At 39.4% G+C, this 22,132-nt stretch overlaps 2 protein-coding genes across 5 annotated transcripts in view; one reads left to right on the top strand and one right to left on the bottom strand.

The window, feature by feature from the left end:
• LOC106083188 (serine-rich adhesin for platelets) overlaps nt 1–2,630 on the bottom strand; it is a 536,175-nt gene extending 533,545 nt beyond the window's left edge. For all 4 annotated transcript variants that reach the window (XM_059364645.1, XM_059364644.1, XM_059364647.1 and 1 more), the window contains exon 1: nt 2,369–2,630. The gene's annotated coding sequence lies outside the window, so the exon portion shown is untranslated. The remainder of the gene's footprint in view (nt 1–2,368) is intronic.
• Nucleotides 2,631–10,264: 7,634 nt separating this feature from the next.
• On the top strand, nt 10,265–21,318 carry LOC131996226 (craniofacial development protein 2-like). Its single transcript, XM_059365712.1, has 3 exons — nt 10,265–10,285; nt 15,670–15,848; nt 20,901–21,318. The coding sequence occupies exons 1-3, from the start codon at nt 10,265–10,267 to the stop codon at nt 21,316–21,318; spliced, it is 618 nt and encodes a 205-aa protein (XP_059221695.1).
• Nucleotides 21,319–22,132: the final 814 nt, after the last annotated feature.

The raw sequence follows: 22,132 nt of genomic DNA, 5'->3' as shown, positions 1-22,132 counted from the left end.
ATTGAAGAGCGATGTCAAATGGCCTAACACAACTCACTGTCTCAAATTTTGGTAAAATCGGACAATAAATCCGCCTTTTATGTCCAAAACCTTAAATCGAGAGACCGGTATATATGGCAGCTATATTCAAATCTGGACTGATCTGGGCCAAATTGCAGAAAGATGCCGAAGAGCTTAACACAACTCACTCTCTTAAATTTTGGTAATATCGGGCAATAAATGCGCCTTTTATGGGCCCAAAACCTTAAATCGAGAGATCGGTCTATATTGCTGCTATATCTAAATCTGGACCGATGCGGACCAAATGAAAGAATGATGTCGAAGGGCCTAACACAACTCACTGTCTTAAATTTTGGTAAAATCGGACAATAAATGCGCATTTTATGGGCCCAAGACCTTAAATCGAGAGATCGGTCTATATAGTAGTTATATCCAAATCTGAACCGATCTGAGCCAAATTCCAGGAAGATAACGAAGGGCCTAACACAACTCACTATCCCAAATTTCGACGAAATCGGACAATAAATGCGCCTTTTATGGGCCCAAGACCTTAAATCGAGAGATCGGTCTATATGGCAGCTATATTCAAATCTAGACCAATACAGACCAAATGAAAGAAGGATGTCGAAGGACCAAACACAACTCACTCTCCCAAATTTCGGCGAAATCGGACAATAAATGCACCTTTTATGGGCCCAAGACCTTAAATCGAGAGATCGGTCTATATGGCAGCTATATCTAAATCTGGACCGATCTGGGCCAAATTAAAGAATAATATTGAAGGGCCTAAAACAACTCAATGTCCCAAATTTCGGTGAAATCGGACAATAAATGCGCCTTTTATGGGCCCAAGACCTTAAATCGAGAGATCGGTGTATATGACAGCTATATCTAAATCTGGACCGATCTGCGCAGAAAGATGTCGAAGGGCCTAACACAACTCACTGTCTTAAATTTTTGCGACATCGGACAATAAATGGGCCTTTTATGAGCCCAAGATCTTAAATCGAGAGATCGGTCTATATGGCAGCTATATTCAAATCTAGACCGATACGGACCAAATGAACGAAGGATGTCGAAAGACCAAACACAACTCACTGTGTTAAATTTCGGCGACATCAGACAATGAATGCACCTTTAATGGACCCAAGACCTTAAATCGAGAAATAGGAAATAGGAAATTGAAGGAAGATGTCGAGGGGCCTAACACAACCCAGTGTCCCAAATTTCGGCGAAATCGGACAATAAATCCGCCTTTTATGGACCCAAGACCTTAAATTGAGAAATCAGCCTATATGGCAGCTATATCGAAATCTGCCCCGATCTGGGTCAAATTGCAGAAAGATTTCGAAGAACCTAACAGAACTCACTGACTTAAATTTTGGCAAAATCGGACAATAAATGAGCTTTTTATGGGCCTAAAACCTTAAATCGAAAGATCGGTCTATATGCAGCTATATCCAAATCTGGACCTATCTGGTCCAAACTGCAGAAAGATGTCGAGTGACTTAGCATAACGCACTGGCAAAATCGGACCATAAATGCGCCTTTTATGGGCCCAAGACCTTGAATCAAGATCGGTCTATATGGCAGCTTTATCCAAATCTGGACCGATCGGTGCCAAATTGAAAAGGGAGAAGAAAAGCGGCATTTGAGGCGTTTTACAGTCATTACGAAACAAACACACTTTGAATATGTTAGCTCACTACCATTTTCCCTATTCTACGATCTGGGGTCTCTTCTTTCTTTTTCCTGGATCTCCCACTCTACCTCTCACTCCAGTAGAGCTGAAACTATCCTACAAGTGAACTTTTCTTTATGTAGAATTTCTTCTTATTCAACATAACCTATCCAATCCGTAGCGTATCGTACACGCTCATAAATGGTATATTGCCTCACTTTGCTGTTAAGGTAAATCAGACTACCAAACCACACAGCCATGTTAAGCAGTTCATCTTCCAATCTTTAAGTAAAAATCCCTTTCTCAGTAAATTTTTTTTAAGGATCACATTTTCGTTTGGCATTGCCACACTCCTGTGTGTTGGTTAATTTACAACATTTTTCATATTCTTTTAATAATTTTCTTGTTTTCTTTTACTTGTTTTCCCCGGTTTTCTTTCTTTAGAATAATTTAATTTTCTTTACACCTCTTTCTCTTTTGTTTAAGCATTGAATGGCAATCACCATCATTATGAGAATTCTTATCATCTCATCAACATCTTTTCTTTGGCAGGGAAAAAGGGGGGTTTTAACACACAAACATACACAAACACTCCAATTCATATAAACACTTTAGACTTGCTTCATGCTCTTTTGTAACTTCTTTGGAGTTATTTACCACTATTCTGATTTTGATCATCTCACTCACTTCTTTTCTTTACTCTTTACAGCATTTTCTTCTTCTTCTTCGTATTTTCTTTCTTACATTATTCTTTTCATACAAACAAAAAAACAAAACTTGTTACTTTCTTAAGACGAGACGATATTCCACAAGAAAAAACACATAACAAAACAAACACGAAATATGTTGTGCGCGCTGGTATAGACCGAAAATACTAAAGACCAAGGAAAGACGCGTCTTAAACAAAGTTCCTAACACAGACGACGGTATCACAACGCGTACAACAGAGTTTTGCACCTTCTCATGGTAAAACGTTAAAAGTAACTGAAAAGCCAAAATGTGGTCATTACCTGTTTTGAGTCGGTTAACAACAACTGCGGCTAGCCGACAACAAACCAAACCAATAAGCCAAGCCTCAACACAAGTACACAAAGAGCGTGAGAGAGAGTTGGAGAGTGAGTATGAGCAGACAAACATGCCTTCCAACATGTTCGCATGTCATTTAAATGCCAGCGATCGATGGCACTAGAGAAGCAGAGTTGCCATGTTAGCAAGATTTACTTTTAAGTTAAAGAATTAAAATGAAATCAAATGGAGCAGAATTAAAACGAAACAAAAAAAAAACTTAAATAAAATAACTAAAAAAATAAAATAAATATGACTAAAGAAAATAAATTTAATTAGAATGAACATAAAATATTCCAGAACAAAAAAATAACAAAATATAATTAAAAAAAATAATATAAAATTAAATAAAATATGAAATAAATCCTTTTTATACTCAACACCGAAAGATGGGGTATATTCATTTTGTCATTCCATAAGCAACTAATCGAAATATCCTGTTCCGAACCTACAAAATATATAAATGCGTGATCGTCGTAAAAATCTAAGACGATCTAGCCATATCTGTCCGTCCGTTTGTCTGTTAAAATTACGCTACGCGTTTCAAAACTAGAGATAATTAACTGAAGCTTTGCACCGACTCTTTTTGTACCCACCATCATAGGATGGGTGAACACTAATCTAGTCATTCCGATTGTAACACCTCGAAATATTTGTCTAAGACCCCATTAAGTATATATATTCTTGATCGTCTCGACGTTCTGAGTCGATCTAGCCATGTCGGTTCGTCTGTCGAAATCAAGATAGCGGTCGAACGCGTAAAGCTAGCCGCTTGAAATCTTTCACAGATACTTAATATTGATGGCGGTTGTTGGGGATTGCAAATGGGCCATATCGGTTCAGGTTTGAATATAGCTCCCATATAAACCGATCTCCCGATTTGACTTTTAAGCATCTGGAAGCCGCAATTTTTGTCCGCTTTAGCTGAAATTTTGTACATAGTGTTCTGTTAAGACTTCCAACACCTGTGCCAAGTACAGTCCAAATCGGTATAAAACCTTATATAGCTCCCATATAAACCGACCTCCCTATTTGACTTCTTGAGCCCTTACTATCCGCAATTTTTGTCCGAAGTGCCTGAAATTTAGCATGTAGTGTTCAGTTATGACTTCCAACAACTGTGGCTAGCGTGTCCAAATCGGTCTTTAACCCGATATACCTCCCGATTTGACTTCTGGAGCCCTTACAAGCCGAAATTTTCGACCGATTTGGCTGAAATTTTGAATGTAACATTTAGTTATGACTTCCAAAAACTGTGGCTAGCGGGTCCAAATCGGTCTATAACCTGATATGGCTTCCATATAAACCGATCTCCCGATTTGACTTCTTGAGCCCTTACAAGCCGAAATTTTTGACCGATTTGGGTGAAATTTATCATGTAGTGTTGAGTTATGACTTTCAACAACTGCGTCTAGCGGGTCCAAATCGGTCTGAAAGCTTATATAGCTCCCATATAAACCGATCTCCCGATTTGATTTCTTGAGCCCTTACAAGCCGCAATTTTCGTCCGATTTGGTCCAAATCGGTGTATAACCTGATGTAGCTCCCATGTAAAGCGGTCTCGCTCGCTCGATCATCCTTTAATCTTAGAAGCTTTAATTTTTGCTGATTTGACAGATGTTTGGTATGTAAATTAAAATTGTGCTCTTAAACTAAATTTATTTTGTATAAATTTTTTGCAGAATCCATGGTGTTGAGTTCCTTAGATTCGGCCCGGACGAACTTAGAACTTGTTTTGTTCATATGCGGGTTAATTTTGAAAATGGGCTATAACGGACTATATCTTGATACAGCACCCATATACACCCATCTGCCGATTTATGGTCTTAGGCTCACATTTATTATCCAATTTCACTAAAATTGGTCGCAATTTGATGCATTAGACTGATATTCGTACCGACTGTTGTGAAATCAGGCTGTATTTGGATATAGCTGCCATATACACCGATCTCCCGATTTAATATCTTGGTCCCATAAAAAGCCCATTAGTTAACCAATTTCGCCCAAATTTGGCAGAGTTACCTATGTTAGTATTTTCGAGGCCCGTCCTATATATGGTTCAGATAGGTCTGTATTTGGATATTGCTGCTGTATATACCTGTCAACCGACTTAAGGTCTTGAGCCCATAAATGACGCATTTATTACCCGTTTTCGCTTAAAGTTGGCATTGTAAGCTGTGTGAGGCACTTCGATATACATGATCAATATGGGCAAGATCTTTCCATAATTGGATATAGCTGCCGATATAGACCGATCTCCCGATTTAAGGTCTTTGGCCTATTAAAGGCGCATGTATTATCCGATTTTGGTGAAATTTGACACAGTGGCTTCCCGACATCCGTTCCCTAAATGGATCCGATCACCTCGGAAATACGTTCGCATTAATCTCATTTTGTGCTTAACCATCTCCTTCACATAGTGTCCGTTGCGTCTATGTCCATATTTTTCCTACGCAGTATTTGTTAAAAGTATCTGGTGACTGCCTCCCAATTCCTCTCCTTTTCCAGCATCTTCTGCGCTATGTTGTAGGGTGAAAATAGCCAAAAAGCGGCTCTAGTTCCCTGCCTACCAGCAGCTGTTAGACGTGCACTTTGAAATATCCTAGGCCGGATAACATCTGGGTTTGGATGAAGTTTACATCCCCGTGCCTCCTGTCTCTCCACCTCTGAATATCATTGAAAAGTCGGTCTGTCCACCTAAGCCGAGTCTCGTTTAAGCACCTCAGTTGCCATATTTGGATGGTCTCTTCTTCTAAATTCCTTAGAGCCAAGGACATTTGGGATATTCTCTTTTAACAGTTTCGCTATGAATAGAATTTCCATGACTTGACGGAATTCTTTAGAAGTCGTAACTTGAAAATATTCCCTGTAATGTCATCGGCACACTATTCTATAACAGGGCGGGAGAAGTCTCCATGTAGCTAGATGTCGAAAGACAAAGAATTCCGAATGTTATTCACCTTGAGATCCTTGGGATGAACATCAATTTGCACTAGTCTAAGGCAGCCACAGCCGATCTTCTCATAACTTTGGAAGAGATGGTACCGACTTGGTACTCATCCAGGAACCATGGTTAGAGGTAACAAGTATCGTGGACTCAGATCAAACAACTTTAAATTTATCAATCGCCCGACAGAAGGTATTACTAGAAACTATATCGTAACCAGTATGAATCTAAATTTATCTCCGATTTCTCCCTGGAGCAGCCAAGCAAATCATTAATGGTCATCGCTTTTATGTACCTATGGTATGATATAGACAACAACTCCCCCACTAGGGCACTGGAGATTATTTTTGATATCGGATATCTATACCCACAGATATACAGATTAAGTGTGAGGCAGCCGTTGCGGCTATGAGACTTAAGGCAATGATAGAGGATTGGAGCGGATCATACCATCGCGCTTAATCGAGCCGACGATAGAAAACCTGGGTGGAATAGAAGAGGTTTCAGATCGGATACCTGGGATGACACTTGTGGTCCAGTGCGAGACACTGCTGCCAGAGGCACTGTCTTGGATTGATGGAACTCTGGCATTGCCATCTGTGAGATCATGCAACACCGATGAATCAAAGAAGACAGAGTGGGCCTGGGGGTCGACATTGAGAAACCAGGGACTGAGATCTATTTTCGACTGCCTGAACATAATACCGTCCTGCGGGCGGAGTTGGGGCGATTACGGAATCCGGGAGGTAGTGAGGTGTTAACGCGAGAACGTCGAGTGTTAACATCATTACGGACATTAAACCATCAAGGCAATAAGGATCGTGAAAAGACGAGGCTTTTACTGAAAGGATGTAAATAGGAAGTCAGCATAGCTTTCGGTGTGATAACGGGACACATAGGACTACAAGCTCATTTAGGTGGGTATAGGTGGGTATAAAATACTAGACATTAACCTACTTAGGGACGTAGTGTGGATTTCTAACTTAGATTTTCTTTTTCGAGTTTACTTGTTAGAAATAGAGCTCACAAAAAGCCGATTACCGGCTTAAGTGTAAGTCCATAAGGCCATAGAGCTTATATCCACACCCTCTTTTAAGCTAACCTAACCTAAATTCAAATAAAATTCGTTCGGAAAAGCCTTAAAGTGTCTAGTGGCATATGATGCTTTCTTTAGGTACACCAAAAAATCCACTATTTTGGTCTACTGATACAATTTATTTTGTCATTGGAGCTTATTCAATAATATTTCTATTTACAAAAAAAAATTTTAATGTGAATTTAAAATGTTGTATATATAAATGCTCCGAATAATCAATATATGAAATTTCAATAAAATCAGACAAGTGATATGAGAAAGAAGCGTTAAAAAAACCATACATTGGAAAAAATCATCAAAACAACTATAATCATTTAATTTGGTAACCCTGATACAACAGCTACATACCACTGTACTATTTCTCTTCACAGACATCAAACATGATCTCTCTTCTACTCTCAGCAATACTCCCGCCATCAATAATAGGGTTGAGGTTTGTGTTAGTGTTTTTTTTTTGTAAACTATCTTAACCTAAACCGGGAGATGGGTGTAAATCTTAAAGTTACTCCCCCCCGTATGCCCCCTCAAAAGAATGAATCGCATTGGTAGTCGTAGACATCGTCGTCGTTGCCTTTGCGCCTTGTTGCTCCTATTATCATGATATGCAATGTGAATGCCTTGGTTTGGTGCATGGTTCGAACATAAAACTGGTTGAAATTCTATTGGGCTTATTTTGTTTGTTTTTTCTTCAGCTTTGTTATTTTCTTTTATTAGTTCGATGGTATTTTAACAAGCCGGAGTTTTTTCTCAGCTGTTGTAGGGGACACTGTGAGAGAACCAGAAAAGCAACAATAAAAAAAAACATACACAACTACAACAAAGGCAAGAATAACAGAAAAGGTTACACTCTTTGTCAGAGACCCACACATTCATACATACATATCGGCATGTTGGGAGTTAAACTAGAAAAAAGAAACACCGACTGACAATAGAATGGGACAAACTGGGGATGAGCTTAAGGCTGAATACTTCGATGTTGTAAGTTGAGAGATGAACTGAGAATTTCAATCGTAAATGAACAATAAATTATCGATACTCTAGGACATTGTATGTCTAAAATTATGGTCCTTTTATTACAACAAATGTGTCTTTTATAATAATTTTATTTTAAAAATCGAAAATCTTATAAGTTTTGTTGATGTTACTGTGATTCAAATGTCAATCCCTAATTTTTGGGGTCAAACTTTGGGGACCTTATTTTCTCTCTTAAGAACTTTGAGGACCTACTCAAAATCTCACTCAGACATTTCGTCTCTAATATGGATATCAATATTTAAGCCTTATATTGCCATGGTCGGTACATATGAACCGTTTGGAGGGTGTTTAGGGGCTGGGGCAGCCACCGGCACTTTGCCCTGAAAATAGATATCAAATTCGTTCTTTACTCCAAAGTAACGTTAATTTGAGCTCCATATTGCCATAATCGGAAATTAAGTTCAGTTGAGGGGGCGCTTTAGGGCGCACACCAAGACACTTGGCTCCAAAATTGGATATCAATTTCGTTTTCTACTCTCAAAGGCCTTTCATTTGAGTCCCATATTGTCATATGTCATTGATTGACCCATTATCAACCTATTTGACTGATTTTTGGAAAGAAAAGCGCAACCTAGACTTGAAATTTCAATGTCATATTCGTAATCTACTCCCAAATACCTTTCATTTGAGTCCCATTGAGACATGGTCGGCTTATATGCCCATTTGGGGGTATCTGGGGGTGGGGCGACCTCCCATTACTTGGACCTAATTTTTTATGCCATATTTGTAATCTACTGTCGAATACTCTTCATATGAGGCCCATATTGATATGAACCTTGAATATATCTTTTTAGAGAAGTTTTTGAATTGGGGAGGCCCGCTGGGTACTTGGAACCAAATTTTAATACGATATTCGCCTTCTAGTCTCCAATACCTTTCATTTCATACCCATATTGTGCCTATCGGTCCACATTTGGTTTTGGATGGCGTTGTTGGGGTAAGGAGGAGGGACCGCCTCCATTCGATATCTAAAAATTATATAGCCTATGTTTCCTTCCAGACAAACTTACACAATCTGTGAAAATTTCGAGAAAATCGGTTCAGTCAAGTATCATATAGTCATAATGGGTCTAATAGCGTTTTTAAGGGTTGGCGTGACCCCTTATACTTCGATCTGATTTTGTATGACAGATTCGAACTCTACTCCCGAATACCTTTCATTTGAACCCCATATTGAAATGAAAGTGTAATTTTGAGTTTTGGGGTTGGGACGGCCCGATTGGGACTTAGACTCAAATTTTGATACCATATTCGTATTATAATCTCCAATACCTTTCATTTGATACCTATATTGTCCCGATCGGTCCACTTTTGATTTTTGGCTGTGTTTTTGACATAAGAGGGGAAGGTTCATCCCCCTTCCGATACCGAAAAATTATATTACCTATGTTTCCGTCCAGACCAACCTACACAGCATGTGAAAATTTCGAGAAAATCCGTTCTGCCGTTTATCAGTCCATACGGAACAAACAAACCGAGTCCCATATATCCGTGTGCCCATTTTGGGCGTTTTTGTGGGAGTGGGGTGACCCCCTAAACTTCGACATGAATTTGAATGCCAGATTCGTTATCTACTCCCGCATACTTTTAATTTGATACTAATTGTCATAATGATGATAATAATTGTCATAATCGTCAAATAAACCTATTTTGAGGGGTTTTGGGGTTGGCGGCCCCCAGGTACTTGGACCCAACTTTTATTATGAAATTCGTACTCTACTTTTGGATACCTTTCATTTGAATCCCATATTGTCCCTATCGGTCCACTTTAATTTTTGGGTAGTAATTTTAAGGTAAGGGGGAGGGTCCGCCCCCCCTCCCGATATTAAAAAATTATATAGCCTATGTTTCCTTCCCGACCAACCTACACAATCTGTGAAAATTTTATGGTAATCTGCTCATCTGTTTTTGAGTCTATACGGAACAAACAAACAAACCGACAAACAATCGAATTTTTAAATCGAAAAATTGGTGTAAGTATGAGCCAAATAGTCAACCCTTATTTTTCCAAACTTTGGGGACTTAACAAGTACCAACGCCTAAGAACTTTGGGGACCTACACATATCCCAAACCTGGTTAATCGATCTTTTGAAAGAAGGAAAACGTCTTAATGCTTTTATGTACTCCAACATAGCTTTAAAATTCAAAGGAGGATCCTGCTTTTAACACCAAATTTCCCCACTTCGATGTGGTCGACAAACATCTCCATGTTCTGAATATTTAAATTTGAAAGCCTCTTTTCTTTCAATTCTATGGCATTTTAAAATCACTTACACAAATCTAAAGACAATCACTCCCTGACATACCCCAAAAAATTCTATGCATACAACTGCTATCATTGGCGTTGCGCGCACGCTCAGTTTGTCAGCTGAGAAGATTTATGAAACTAACCTCATTCTGAGCATTCTTTTCACCACTAAGAATATGGTCTCTGTAAACATGACTACCATACAAATGATGGTAAATTAAAAATCTATGCTCACACCATTGTTAACTTAAACTTCAAGAAATATTATGATATGTTGCAATGTAATTGAAATTGTAAAGAATGCATCAAAATTTAAGTAACCAATAACTATATCTTTTGGAATCGTGACTATGAGTAGAATGGTAATTTAAGCAATGAATGGTCATTCAAGCACTGAATGGCCATTCAAGCACTGAATGGTCACTGAAGAGCTGAACAAAGGTGGCAGTTATAACGAATTAGAAATATTTTATGGGCATTATACATTTTTAAGCGAAAAAAAAGGCAACAAATCATAAGCACTTTAAAAAAAGAAGTAAAAAGCTCCCTAAGTTCGCCCGGACTGAACCTAGGGTACCGTCTCATACAAGAATTACTCTTACCATTGAGCTGAATCGGACAACACTTATAAACAAGGCCACCTCTCGACAGACGAAGACTATACTTTACAAGACACTGATACTACCCGTGCTGTTATATGGTTCTGAAGCATGGGTACTTGTAAAAGCAGATGAGGCAGTGCTTGAAGTATTTGAGAGAAAGATCCTTCTTATATGGACCAGTTTGCGTTAACGGAGAATATAGGCGACGTATGAACCACGAGCTGTATGAGTTGTATGACGACGATAGCATAGTTACACGCATCAAAACACAACGGCTGCGTTGGCTAGGTCATGTTGTCAGAATGGATGAAGAAGCTCCAGCAAAGAAGTCTTTTGAAGGCAAACACGGTGGTACACGCAAACCGGGAAGACCATAAGCCCGATGGAAAGATCAAGTTGTGGGAGACACCTCGAAACTTGGTGTCAGAGATTTTAGAATGAGCACAGAGGATCGAGGCGCTTGGAACGCTATTCTCCTGAAGAACGACTTTATCTTTCTACTGCTGTTTTTCCCTCTGCTGTCTTATTGGTTGGCGTGTCTATTAGAGGGTTTTGATCCCAATTTGCAGCCGTTATCTGTGTCCGAAAGTGAAGTCGCCCTTAATGTTGACCCAAGGGTCCCTTTCTGTGCAGAAAATTTAATGCCCTCTCATTACGTCATCTATGACGTGGATCATAAAAATCCATGAAGGACTTCCCTTTTCAATGGCCGGAGCATATACCTTCGACCCTCAACCAAACAAGCTGAGTGATTGCATCGGGCCAGGTAATCCACTTAAAGTTCAGGCGGTAAGCCATCTTTTTTTGCACATTTAGACTTCTTTATTGCTTAGGAGGGGATAGAAAGTCGCTAATCGATTTTCAACCATTTTTCTAAGGACAGCCGACCGTCAGGATTTCCCCGGTGCAGTAAAGCTGCTAGTAGTTTAGGCTATGAAAAAATTTTATGGCAGCCATGTAAAAACTTCTCCCTAAAGAGGTGTCGCACAGTAGCACGCCGTTCGGACTCGGCTATAAAAACGGGGCCCCATATGATTGAGGTTAAACTAGTATTGATCAGCACTCATTGATATGTGGGAAGTTTGCCCCTGTTCCTTAATGGAATTTTCATGGGAAAATTTCCTTTTTTTAGGCTCTGATGACTGATCGATTTCTTGACCCATAGGCCTTTAGGTTGCAGCGGGTGGATTCTTCTAAAAACCTAAGCAATCTAGCCCACTTTTAAGACATTTTCTATAAAAATCTGGTTTTTGCCACCTTTTTTTAGGCAAATCAAATTTGTATCCCAAATTTTCTTGACCTTGACTTTTCTTGGTGATATTTTCCATTTAGAACATGTCACAACACCTATTTAGAGCACCCTCATTTTTAAGTGTGTTTACAGGTCATGGATAACATAATTTAAAACTTATTTAAACTTGTAACAACTTTTTAAGTGTTTAAACATAAATCCTGTGTATACCAGAAGACTTTATTAGCCATCACAATGCGATGTGTAGCACATTTATGTTATGGCCTCAAGAAAACTAAGCTTAAAAGTGTGTTGCATTCCAATTTTTTTTTTGGAATGACAGACAGACAGACAGAGCTGGAATAAGAGTCTCCTTGGTTGTCATGTATGTCGCATAGAATTGTGCCAAGCTTTATATTCCTTGGCCAACTATTAGGGTGTCTGACCACTTTGACCATTGGCCATGTATGCTGGGAAGTCTGGTCTTTCAAAACTACCACTTGTGACACCTTTCCCTGCAGCTCGATCCTTTGCAAAGATCAAGAATCCCAAACAAGGTTTTGGCCAAATACATAATACCTTCTGCAACATACTCGTTTAAGCCATAGTTAATGATGTGTGGCCCATGGTGATTGTATGTGTGGTTGTGGCCATGGAATCGCTCAAGGCGTTGCCTCTTTTTTGTTTTTTGGTGGTTGGTCGTCATCCGCAACCATATTCTTCTCAGGAAATTGTTATAAACCGGTATCATTTGTAGTACTTGAGGGAAGTAGAAGTCGCTAAACTAACTTCTGCAGAATTCATTTGTGAAAGAGAGACAAAGATCTAAAAACGAGGGTTGAGTTAGCATGAAAGGGGATCTTTACTGGGAATTTGAACAAGGAACTAATCTGCGATATATACGTAAAAGCACACGTACACGTACTCTGAATCGGCAGCCCTTGTCACTGAAGGATTCCATCGGATCAATTCAGTGCGTACAACCGGCTGCCATGAGATTGAATGTGGGATATGTTTACTATAACATCACTGAGTTACAAGCAAAATTAAAATAAAATAACTTTAAATGCAAATATATCCACCATTGACATCGTCTCTGTCCCTTCAATAAGGTCCGTATAGCAATAGGCCGACTTTTATGAGGCGCCGAGGTAAACCCCTAGGCGGTGCTGAAAGCTCTGACGTCGGCCCATGTGAGGTGGAGACTGAGAGAGGCAGACTTCTACGAGGATTGCGGAGGCGAGGAGTAGTTGGAGGTGGTAGAATACCTTTTGGTCACTAGCCTACACTCGGGAGTAGAAAACACTTAATTAAGTTCCATCCCTAGACTCTTCAGGCATCAGCACTCTCGTCGTTCGGAAATAATATAGAAGGTCATTAAGACTTCTCTTACAGATGAGTGATCCTTTCCGGTCAGCCGGACTGCCTTTGCTGTTATATCGCGCATTGGTTTCCCCTTATATTCAATTTTAGTTCTTCTGCCTTGTACCATACTATCATAGATTTTAATCTGTATTCTTTATCTATTGGGTTGCCCAAAAATCTATTGGGTTGACAAATTTTTTCACAGCTTGTGACTCTGTAATTGCATTCTTTCTTCTGTCAGTTATCAGCTGTTACTTTTAGCTTGCTTTAGAAAAAAAGTGTAAAAAAAGTATATTTGATTAAAGTTCATTCTAAGTTTTATTAAAAATGCATTTACTTTCTTTTAAAAAATCCGCAATTACTTTTTGGGCAACCCAATACTTTTTCTCTCTTCTAGAGCGAATGGACCTAAGATCTCCGAGTAAAGCGGAACCAAGGTTGATAGACGCGTAGAGGTAGAAAAAAGGTAGAAACAAGTAAAAGCGTGCTAAGTTCGGCCGGGCCGAATCTTATATACCCTCCACCATGGATCGCATTTGTCAAATTCTTTTCCCGGCATCTCTTCTTAGGCAAAAAAGGATATAAGAAAAGAATTTCTCTGCTATTAAAACGATATCAAGATATGGTCAGTTTCGGACCACAATTAAATTATATGTTGGAGACCTGTGTAAAATTTCAGCCAATTCGTATAAGAATTGCGCCCATTGGGGCTCACGAAGTAAAATAGACAGAACGATTTATATGGGATCTGTATCGGGCTATAGACCGATTCAGACCATAATAAACACGTTTGTTAATGGTCATGAGAGGATCCGTCGTACAAAATTTCAGGCATATCGGATAATAATTGCGACTTCTAGGGGTCAAGAAGTCAAGATCCCAGATCGGTTTATATGGCAGCTATATCAGGTTATGAACCAATTTGAACCTTATTTGGCACAGTTGTTGAAAGTAAAAATAAAATACGTCATGCAAAATTTCAGCCAAATCGGATAGGAATTGCGCCCTCTAGAAGCTCAAGAAGTCAAATCCCCAGATCTGTTTATATGACAGCTATATCAGGTTATGGACCGATTTAAACCATACTTGGCACAGTTGTTGGGTATCATAACAAAACACGTCGTGCGAAATTCCATTCCATTCGGATAAGAATTGCGCCCTCTAGAGGCTCAAGAAGTCAAGACCCAAGATCGGTTTATATGGCAGCTATATCAGGTTATGGGCCGATTTGAACCATACTTGGCACAGTTGTTGGATATAATAACAAAACACGTTGTGCAAAATTTCATTTCAATCGGATAATAATTGCGCACTCTAGAGGCTCAAGAAGTCAAGACCCAAGATCGGTTTATATGGCAGCTATATCAGGTTATGGACCGATTTGAACCATACTTGGCACATTTGTTGGATATAATAACAAAACACGTCGTGCAAAATTTCATTCCAATCGGATAAGAATTGCGCACGCTAGAGGCTCAAGAAGTCAAAACCCAAGATCGGTTTATATGGCAGCTATATCAGGTTATGGACCGATTTGAACTGTACTTGGCGCAGTTGTTGGATATCATAACAAAACACGTCGTGCAAAATTTAATTCCAATCGGATAAGAATTGCGCACTCTAGAGGCTCAAGAAGTCAAGACCCAAGATCGGTTTATATGGCAGCTATATCAAAACATGGACCGATATGGCCCATTTACAATACCAACCGACCTACACTAATAAGAAGTATTTGTGCAAAATTTCAAGCGGCTAGCTTTACTCCTTCGGAACTTAGCGTGCTTTCGACAGACAGACGGACGGACGGACGGACGGACATGGCTAGATCGACATAAAATGTCACGACGATCAAGAATATATATACTTTATGGGGTCTCAGACGAATATTTCGAGTAGTTACAAACAGAATGACGAAATTAGTATACCCCCCATCTTATGGTGGAGGGTATAAAAAGCAGCGGAAACCGATGGGTTACGATATCAATGGATTGGGTAGAAGAAAGTTTTCTGGATAAAAGAAAGTTTACAAGGTCCGTATGGCAATAGGCCGACTTTTACGGGGCGCCGAAGTAGAGTGCTTGGCGGTGATGAAAGCTCTGGCGTCGGGCCATGTGAGGTCGAGACTGAGACGGGTACTGGAAATCAATTAGCGCCCTTCTATCCCCTGCTAAGCAATCAGGCATTCAGCTTCTCGTCGTTTGGAAAAAATTTAGAAGTCTGAATGGCCGATACTCGTACCGATGAGTGATATTTTCCGGCCAGCCTTATTGCCTTCGCTGTTATCTTGCGCATCGGCTTTTCCTTATATTAAATTTTAGTTCTTCTGCCTTGTATCGTACTATGGTAGATTTCAATCTGTATTCATTGTCTTCTTTTTCTCCCTTTTCCTCTCTTCTAGAGCGAACACAATGGACCTAAGATCTCCGAGAAAAGCGCTACCAAGGTTGATACCCGCGTGCTCTTCAACCTTAACTCAGCCGCCGAAGGAAGAAAAAGGCAGCGAGGACCGATGGGTTACGAGATAAATGGATTGGCTAGAAAGAAAGAGCCCAAGAAAAAAAGACAGAATGTCAAACTGTAGATAAAAAAGTCTGTGTAATCGTTTAAATCTGAAATAAACGGCCTTATCTGTAAATCCTTCATAGACAAGATATTTACATTACAAAAAATCTTGGAAAAGACTTAAAAGAAACACATAGACTCGTTTTATGTTTTTGTCGAATACATTCTGCTCATTCTACAGTACTGCCTCTTGAAGGCTTGTAAAGAAAATGGAAACTTTGAAGGGTATTGGTCAAGCGTATCAGAAGCGACGTGAACGATTTGCATGACTCCCGTATGGGGTCAGGCAGACTAAAGCCACAAGGTACTCATGGCAGCCGGTTGTACGTGCCGGATTGACCTGATGAATTCCTTCATTGACAAGGGCCGCCGCCTCAGTATACAACGCACTGCTACAACACAGCTGGGACGTCTATAAGGCAAAAATAAGATTGGGAGATTGCAGTTTCTTGGAGTATACATCCGAGGCCAATAGGCGTCATAGGATCCCACACTCCACACCTATAACTGTAGGGTATATTTATGTCAGACAACCTATGTACAATGTATAGTGAGGAAACATTCAAACTACTTGTGGATGCATATTGTATTTCGCGTGAAACTCTCCAATGAGCCATGTGGCGCGGGAAAAGATTATCACTGATACGGGCTAGTCGGGGATTGTTGAGAAAATTGTGTTCAAGTCGAGAATTCTTCGGACGATCAAAAGTTGTGAAGCCGAAAGTGGGGGCCGAAAGTGGTTTAGGCGTTAATCCGCCTAAGACGGAATTGTTCTTTTTAGCAAGAGATGCTAAGTACCCACGGTGAGCTTCGAACATTTGGAAGGGGAGAAAAAGTCGAAACTTTCCTTATAACATGCAAGAGGGTATATTAAGTTAGAACCACCACCTTCCGTTCAATACTCAGTCGGGTCCAAAGGATGTCTTGATTGTGCATCTCAACGGCATTGCGGTCAACAGCATCTGATAATGGCTCCGATCATTGTACACATAATGGCTATGGACATTGTGGCTAGGCAAACTGCTGCGACCACTTCCATGAGGATAAGGAAGCTTGCTCTTTGGTCTAGTTGCAGCTACGAGAATTTGTTCACCTTGACATAATGCCCGATATCTCAGGCAGGTTGGATTAAAAAGTTCTGTACCACTATACCCAATAGGATCGATTATAACTTAAATATCCCTGCCAATAGAACATAAGTAGGCTAATAGTTCTATACGGATAGTTTCAGACTAAATGATCATGTGAGCTTCAGTACATACTTTGAAGGACTGGAACTGGATATACGGATATAAATATCTTCCCAGACAGCCGGGCAACCATTAAATCTCTAAAGAAAATATATTTGAATTCAACAGCCGCCCTTGATTGTCGCAATCTCTACGAGGTTCAAAGGGAAATGGAATATGTGATTATGATCTAGGTACATGAAAGTTAATTCTTACAGATAAAACGCCCAAAGGGCAACAGATGACAAATGATCTTAAATTAGAGGCTGTAAACGCGTCACCATTATATGACCCAACCTTAACTCCGCTTTGCTAACGTTGACTAGAACAAGTCGCAAGCAACGTTTTGTGAAGAAGCTGTGACTACAAAGAAAAGAGAAAACAAATTCACAAGTGCTCTACGACTGCACCGGCAAAAGAAGAATTTTCACTTTAGGTTCTTATTTCTGTTAGGAAGTGTCCGAATTAGCATGTGAGAGCATTCGCTAGTAATTAGGCTTTTTAAAACGATCTGGATGATTCAACGATAAGAACTAAAAGGGTTTTCCTTCTTATGTGTGAGTCTAGCGTTGCCACTAATATCTATCCTAACCTACCATAAAGGAAAAGATAAAGTTGTGAAAAACATCTCGCAACTAATTGCAAGAACTTGTAAAAGAACCTCAGATGATCGAGGCAATTGACAACCTTTTCTGGTTTCGAAGACCATGTCTGTTTGTAACGGTCCAGGATTGTTATGCAAAATGAAAATTTTTCCCATCTATTATTTGCCAAATACTACTACATTATGTATAATAAAATGAAGCCTTTCGAAGTTTCAAGGATACTTCATGTTTAGAAAATTAAATCCTGTTACAAAATATCACCGCATTTTCCAAACAATATATGCCAAAATTTGGGTTTTGCATAGAAATCCGGACTCTGGTGATAACCACAGTCGGACGGAAATTTATGGATTCACTTAAATGTTATGCAAAAAGGGTGACAAAAATAATAAATACTTCCCCTATGGAGGTTGGTGTAAAAATTATAACTTTAAATGCAATACGTCAATCATCGACTTTGGGGGATCAATTAAATTTCTTTTGTCTGACCATACTTTATAATTTATCTTGCTAAAAAGCTAATCCGGTCTCACCCAATGAGTTATATAGTGGGATTTTGTAAGTAGCCCCAACATTATCCCCACCTATCTTAAAGGCGGTCCAAAAATAGGTCTCAGTGCAGCATAAAAATGCAATCCGCCAACATACAAAAAATAAGCCAGACATCATACGCATACGACATGATACGCATACGCAAAGATCAAAGATGCTCTTTGTGCAGCCTAAAAATCCATGCTGTCAACTCAGTATACAAATTTTAACTTTAAATGCAAATACATCCACCATTGATATCATAGGTAAGGGTCTTTAACTGTCTAGTGTGATATGTGCGTGATAACCAAAGACAAAAAGACATGTATAAATGGTCTACAAGGCAATAACCCCCAATTAAATAAGTCCTAATAAGAAGGTCCTTAATAAATATGAAATAAGTCCCAACTTAAAAATTAAATAAATTCCAAAAAAGTGAAATAACTCCGAAGGCAAACATTAGGTATGTCCAAGGATTTTGGACTTAATTTTTATATTGGGGTCAACTATAAAATAAGTCCCCGAATTTATGAGACTTTCTAAAAATTCCAAATTTCCAAAAAAGAAGAAGAGACTATAGTATACCTTCTGTGTATGTGTGTCCCGTACTAGCAGTCAGAAGGAGTTCCACTTTAGGTTCTCATTTCTTTGAGAACCTGTATGATTTAGCGGATGTGAACATTCGCAAGTTGCTCGACTTTAAATCGATTTGGATGGTTCAACGGTAGGAACTAGAAGCCATCTTTCTTCTTCTGTTCCTCTGGTATCACAGTGGTCGAAAACGACTATGTGAGTCTGATAGCAGACTGCCATTTAAACCTAACCTAGCCTTCCAAAAATTTTGGACTTATTTCATTGGGATTTATTTCAAATAGGTTTAATAAAATAGATAAAAATATTTTAACTTTAAATGCAAATACATCCATCATCGACATTGGTGGATAAATTAAATCTCTTTTGTCTGACCATACTTTAATTTTTCTTGCTAAAAAGCTCATCCGGTCTCACCCAATGAGTTATATAGTGGGATTTTGTAAGTAGCCCCAAGATTATCCCCACCTATCTTAAAGGCGGTCCAAAAGTAGGTCTCAGTGCAGCATAAAAATGCCATCTGCCAATATAGAAAAAATGTGCCAGACATGATAAACATACCATCTCCGCTTAAAGTTCACGGCTCATTATATTAATTTTTTTCATTGGATTTTTATTGGTTATCTGAAGCTTTAACCGATCTGCATTGAAACTCTGCCAGCTATACCAAAGTTTTTCACCTAGTTAACATAGAGCCCTATATATTTTTACCTTTACCAAATAAATCAATGTTTTAGGAAAGCAGATTAGCCAAGACCTTATAACTAACGATTTTTTTTGGTCGGCAAACAGAATTCTTGATTTAGTCATCCAGTCTGCTTATTCCTAATGAGACCAAACTAAGCTAAATATGACAATGGTCTATTAAAATTCCTGTGGGGCCAGGCTTTTTCTAATTCATCGTTTAATAAAACCTTTCAACCCGCTTTCCTTAAACCTTGACAATGACTTTAAAGTTGATCATTACAAGCTACCCTCGTATAATCTCATACATATATTCTGCAATGCATAACCAAGTTAAATGTGAATAACTATAGATTGCAGACATGCGATATGAAAACCAAGTATTTACTAGAAATCTACCTTAACGTTTATGTGAAGTTATTTTCTCTGCTTTAAAGGGGTTTCAAATAAGTGGTGTACTTAATTTGAAGTATAAAATAAATGATGAATTTTAAATTCTAAATTATTTTTGGAGGATTCTAAATTATTTTTGTGGATGCAACCTAATGTTGATTTGGTTTTTAACTTAACATCAAGTTTAAAGTAGCACTTATTAGCCAATTCTGGGGTAAATGATGTCGCTTGTACATAACATCCCGTCTTATTGCATTATCCTTTATTTTTGCAAAACTCTCAATCTACTCTTTGGTATTGTCATAAACCTGATTAAGGTTTAACTCCTGATTCGCTTTCTGGATATCTCTTTTTGAGCTTTTTGTGTATTTTCTTGTTCTGTGTAGTTTTTCGTTGTTTCAGAGTCCATTTTTCGCAAGCATTACCATTTTTCCCTCCGAAATGTTTCTCCCTCCATGCTGCTTCTGACATCGAACGTCTCCCCAGGTGGTGGGTTGGGGAAAGCTCATTAGATATGACGGATACCGCAGAAATAAAGTATGCGGGGCGAACCAACAAGTTAGCACAGCAGGGGGTGTTAGCTGAGCCAAAGGAAATGACCAACGATGGCGCTTGCAGATCTTCAAAATATTCACCATCAAGAAGGCCCGGCCTAGTGGGTCGGTAGCAGCTCCAGCACTAGGCACTAGACGATGGCCCAGTCTGCCATCCATCTAAAAAAATCGCGATTATAGAAACATCAACAAGAAATAATGGAACTGACAACCCCCCGATGACGACCTATGGATTCAGAACACGGTTTATGATTGGAACATGGAACGTCAGAACTCTCGCAGAGGCATCGAGACTTTACCAAACTACAACCTAGACATCCTCGGTTCAAGTGAAGTACAATGGCCGAAATCTAAAACTATGGATCTTCAAGGCGCCTACTACTTAATTTTTTCAGGCAATGAAATCCACCGTATAAATGGGGTCGGTCTTCTTCTGTCGCCGTAAGCAAAGCAAGCTCTTCTATCATACAATCAATTCAGATATAACGAACGCATCGTGACGGCAAGATTAAATTCAAAATTTCGTAAAATATCCATTGTACAATACTACGCGCCTACTGAACCCAATGACGACGAAACAAAGGATCAATTCTATTCCCAACTCGACTCAGTGACACGCTCTCTACCCAAAGGAGAAATTAGACTTGTTATAGGAGATTTCAATGCCAAGGTAGGCAATAACAACAATAATCTACAATCAATCATGGGAATGCAAGGACTTGGCCGTACCATGAATGACAATGGCGACAGATTGGTTGATTTCTGCGCAAGAAACCGGCTCTTTATTTTATTGGAGGCACAAAATTCCCCCACATATACAAAATATACTTGGGAATCACCAGATAGAAACACCCTTAATCAAATCGATAACGTACTTATCATCAAACTCTTTCGCTGATGAATGAGAAAACTAGACGAGGATCCGACATCGATAGTGGACACATGCTCCTAGTGGACAATCTACGTCTACACCCAGCCGTCGTGAAAAGGACTCAAACAAAAAGCACAAAGTTCTACCTCTTCAACTTAAAAGACCCCGAAATAGATCGCCAATAGTACTCGAATACAAGGCAATATTAACGGAGAAGCTGCAAAATAACACCCATAAATGAGCCCACATAACAGCAGCATGTACAGAGATGGCCACCTCTATCATAAGCATTGCACCACGATCCCAAAACCCATGGATAAGCAACGAAACTATAGAGGAAATAAAACACCGTAAACGACTACGGAACGCTCTGCTACGGGCAAAATCAAGTATAACTAAAATCCTGGCCACTGAATATTGCGCCTCGCTGGTCAAGCGCCTAGTTCGCAGAGTTAAGCTAATATATTTTCATATGCTGGCAGAGAAAGCCGAAAATGCAGCTAATACTGTAAACAAACGTGGTGTCTACGAGTCAGTAAAAAAAATGAGCGGTAACAATGTAAGGCCTACGACAATAATCGGAATTAACAACACCCGAACAGCAATTCAAGCGATGGCGCGGTTTCTTCAGCTCCGAAGGACCAGCAACCGAGGACGTAAACACCGACCTTCTTAGTTCCCTTGTGCACCGTAACCTACGCAGGGGTTTCTACGGCCCCACCCACCTGCGAAAAAATTGAGGCCGTTCTGGTCTCACTCAAAAACGGCAAATCAGCCTGCCCTGATAATATACCTGCTGAACTGTTGCGGTATGGGGCATACCCCATAGCTCAAGCGATCG

Source organism: Stomoxys calcitrans, chromosome 3 (assembly GCF_963082655.1).
Source record: "Stomoxys calcitrans chromosome 3, idStoCalc2.1, whole genome shotgun sequence".
Classification (NCBI taxonomy): Eukaryota; Metazoa; Arthropoda; class Insecta; order Diptera; family Muscidae; genus Stomoxys; species Stomoxys calcitrans.
This window is presented reverse-complemented; position numbering and strand designations above follow the sequence as displayed.

Coding starts and splice junctions, on each gene's coding strand:
- LOC131996226 (XM_059365712.1), top strand. CDS start 10,265: ATGACTACCATACAAATGATG. Junction 10,286..15,669: donor TGACTACCATACAAATGATG/GTAAATTAAAAA, acceptor CCTCTCTTCTAG/AGCGAACACAATGGACCTAA. Junction 15,849..20,900: donor AAAAGACAGAATGTCAAACT/GTAGATAAAAAA, acceptor CAATCAATTCAG/ATATAACGAACGCATCGTGA.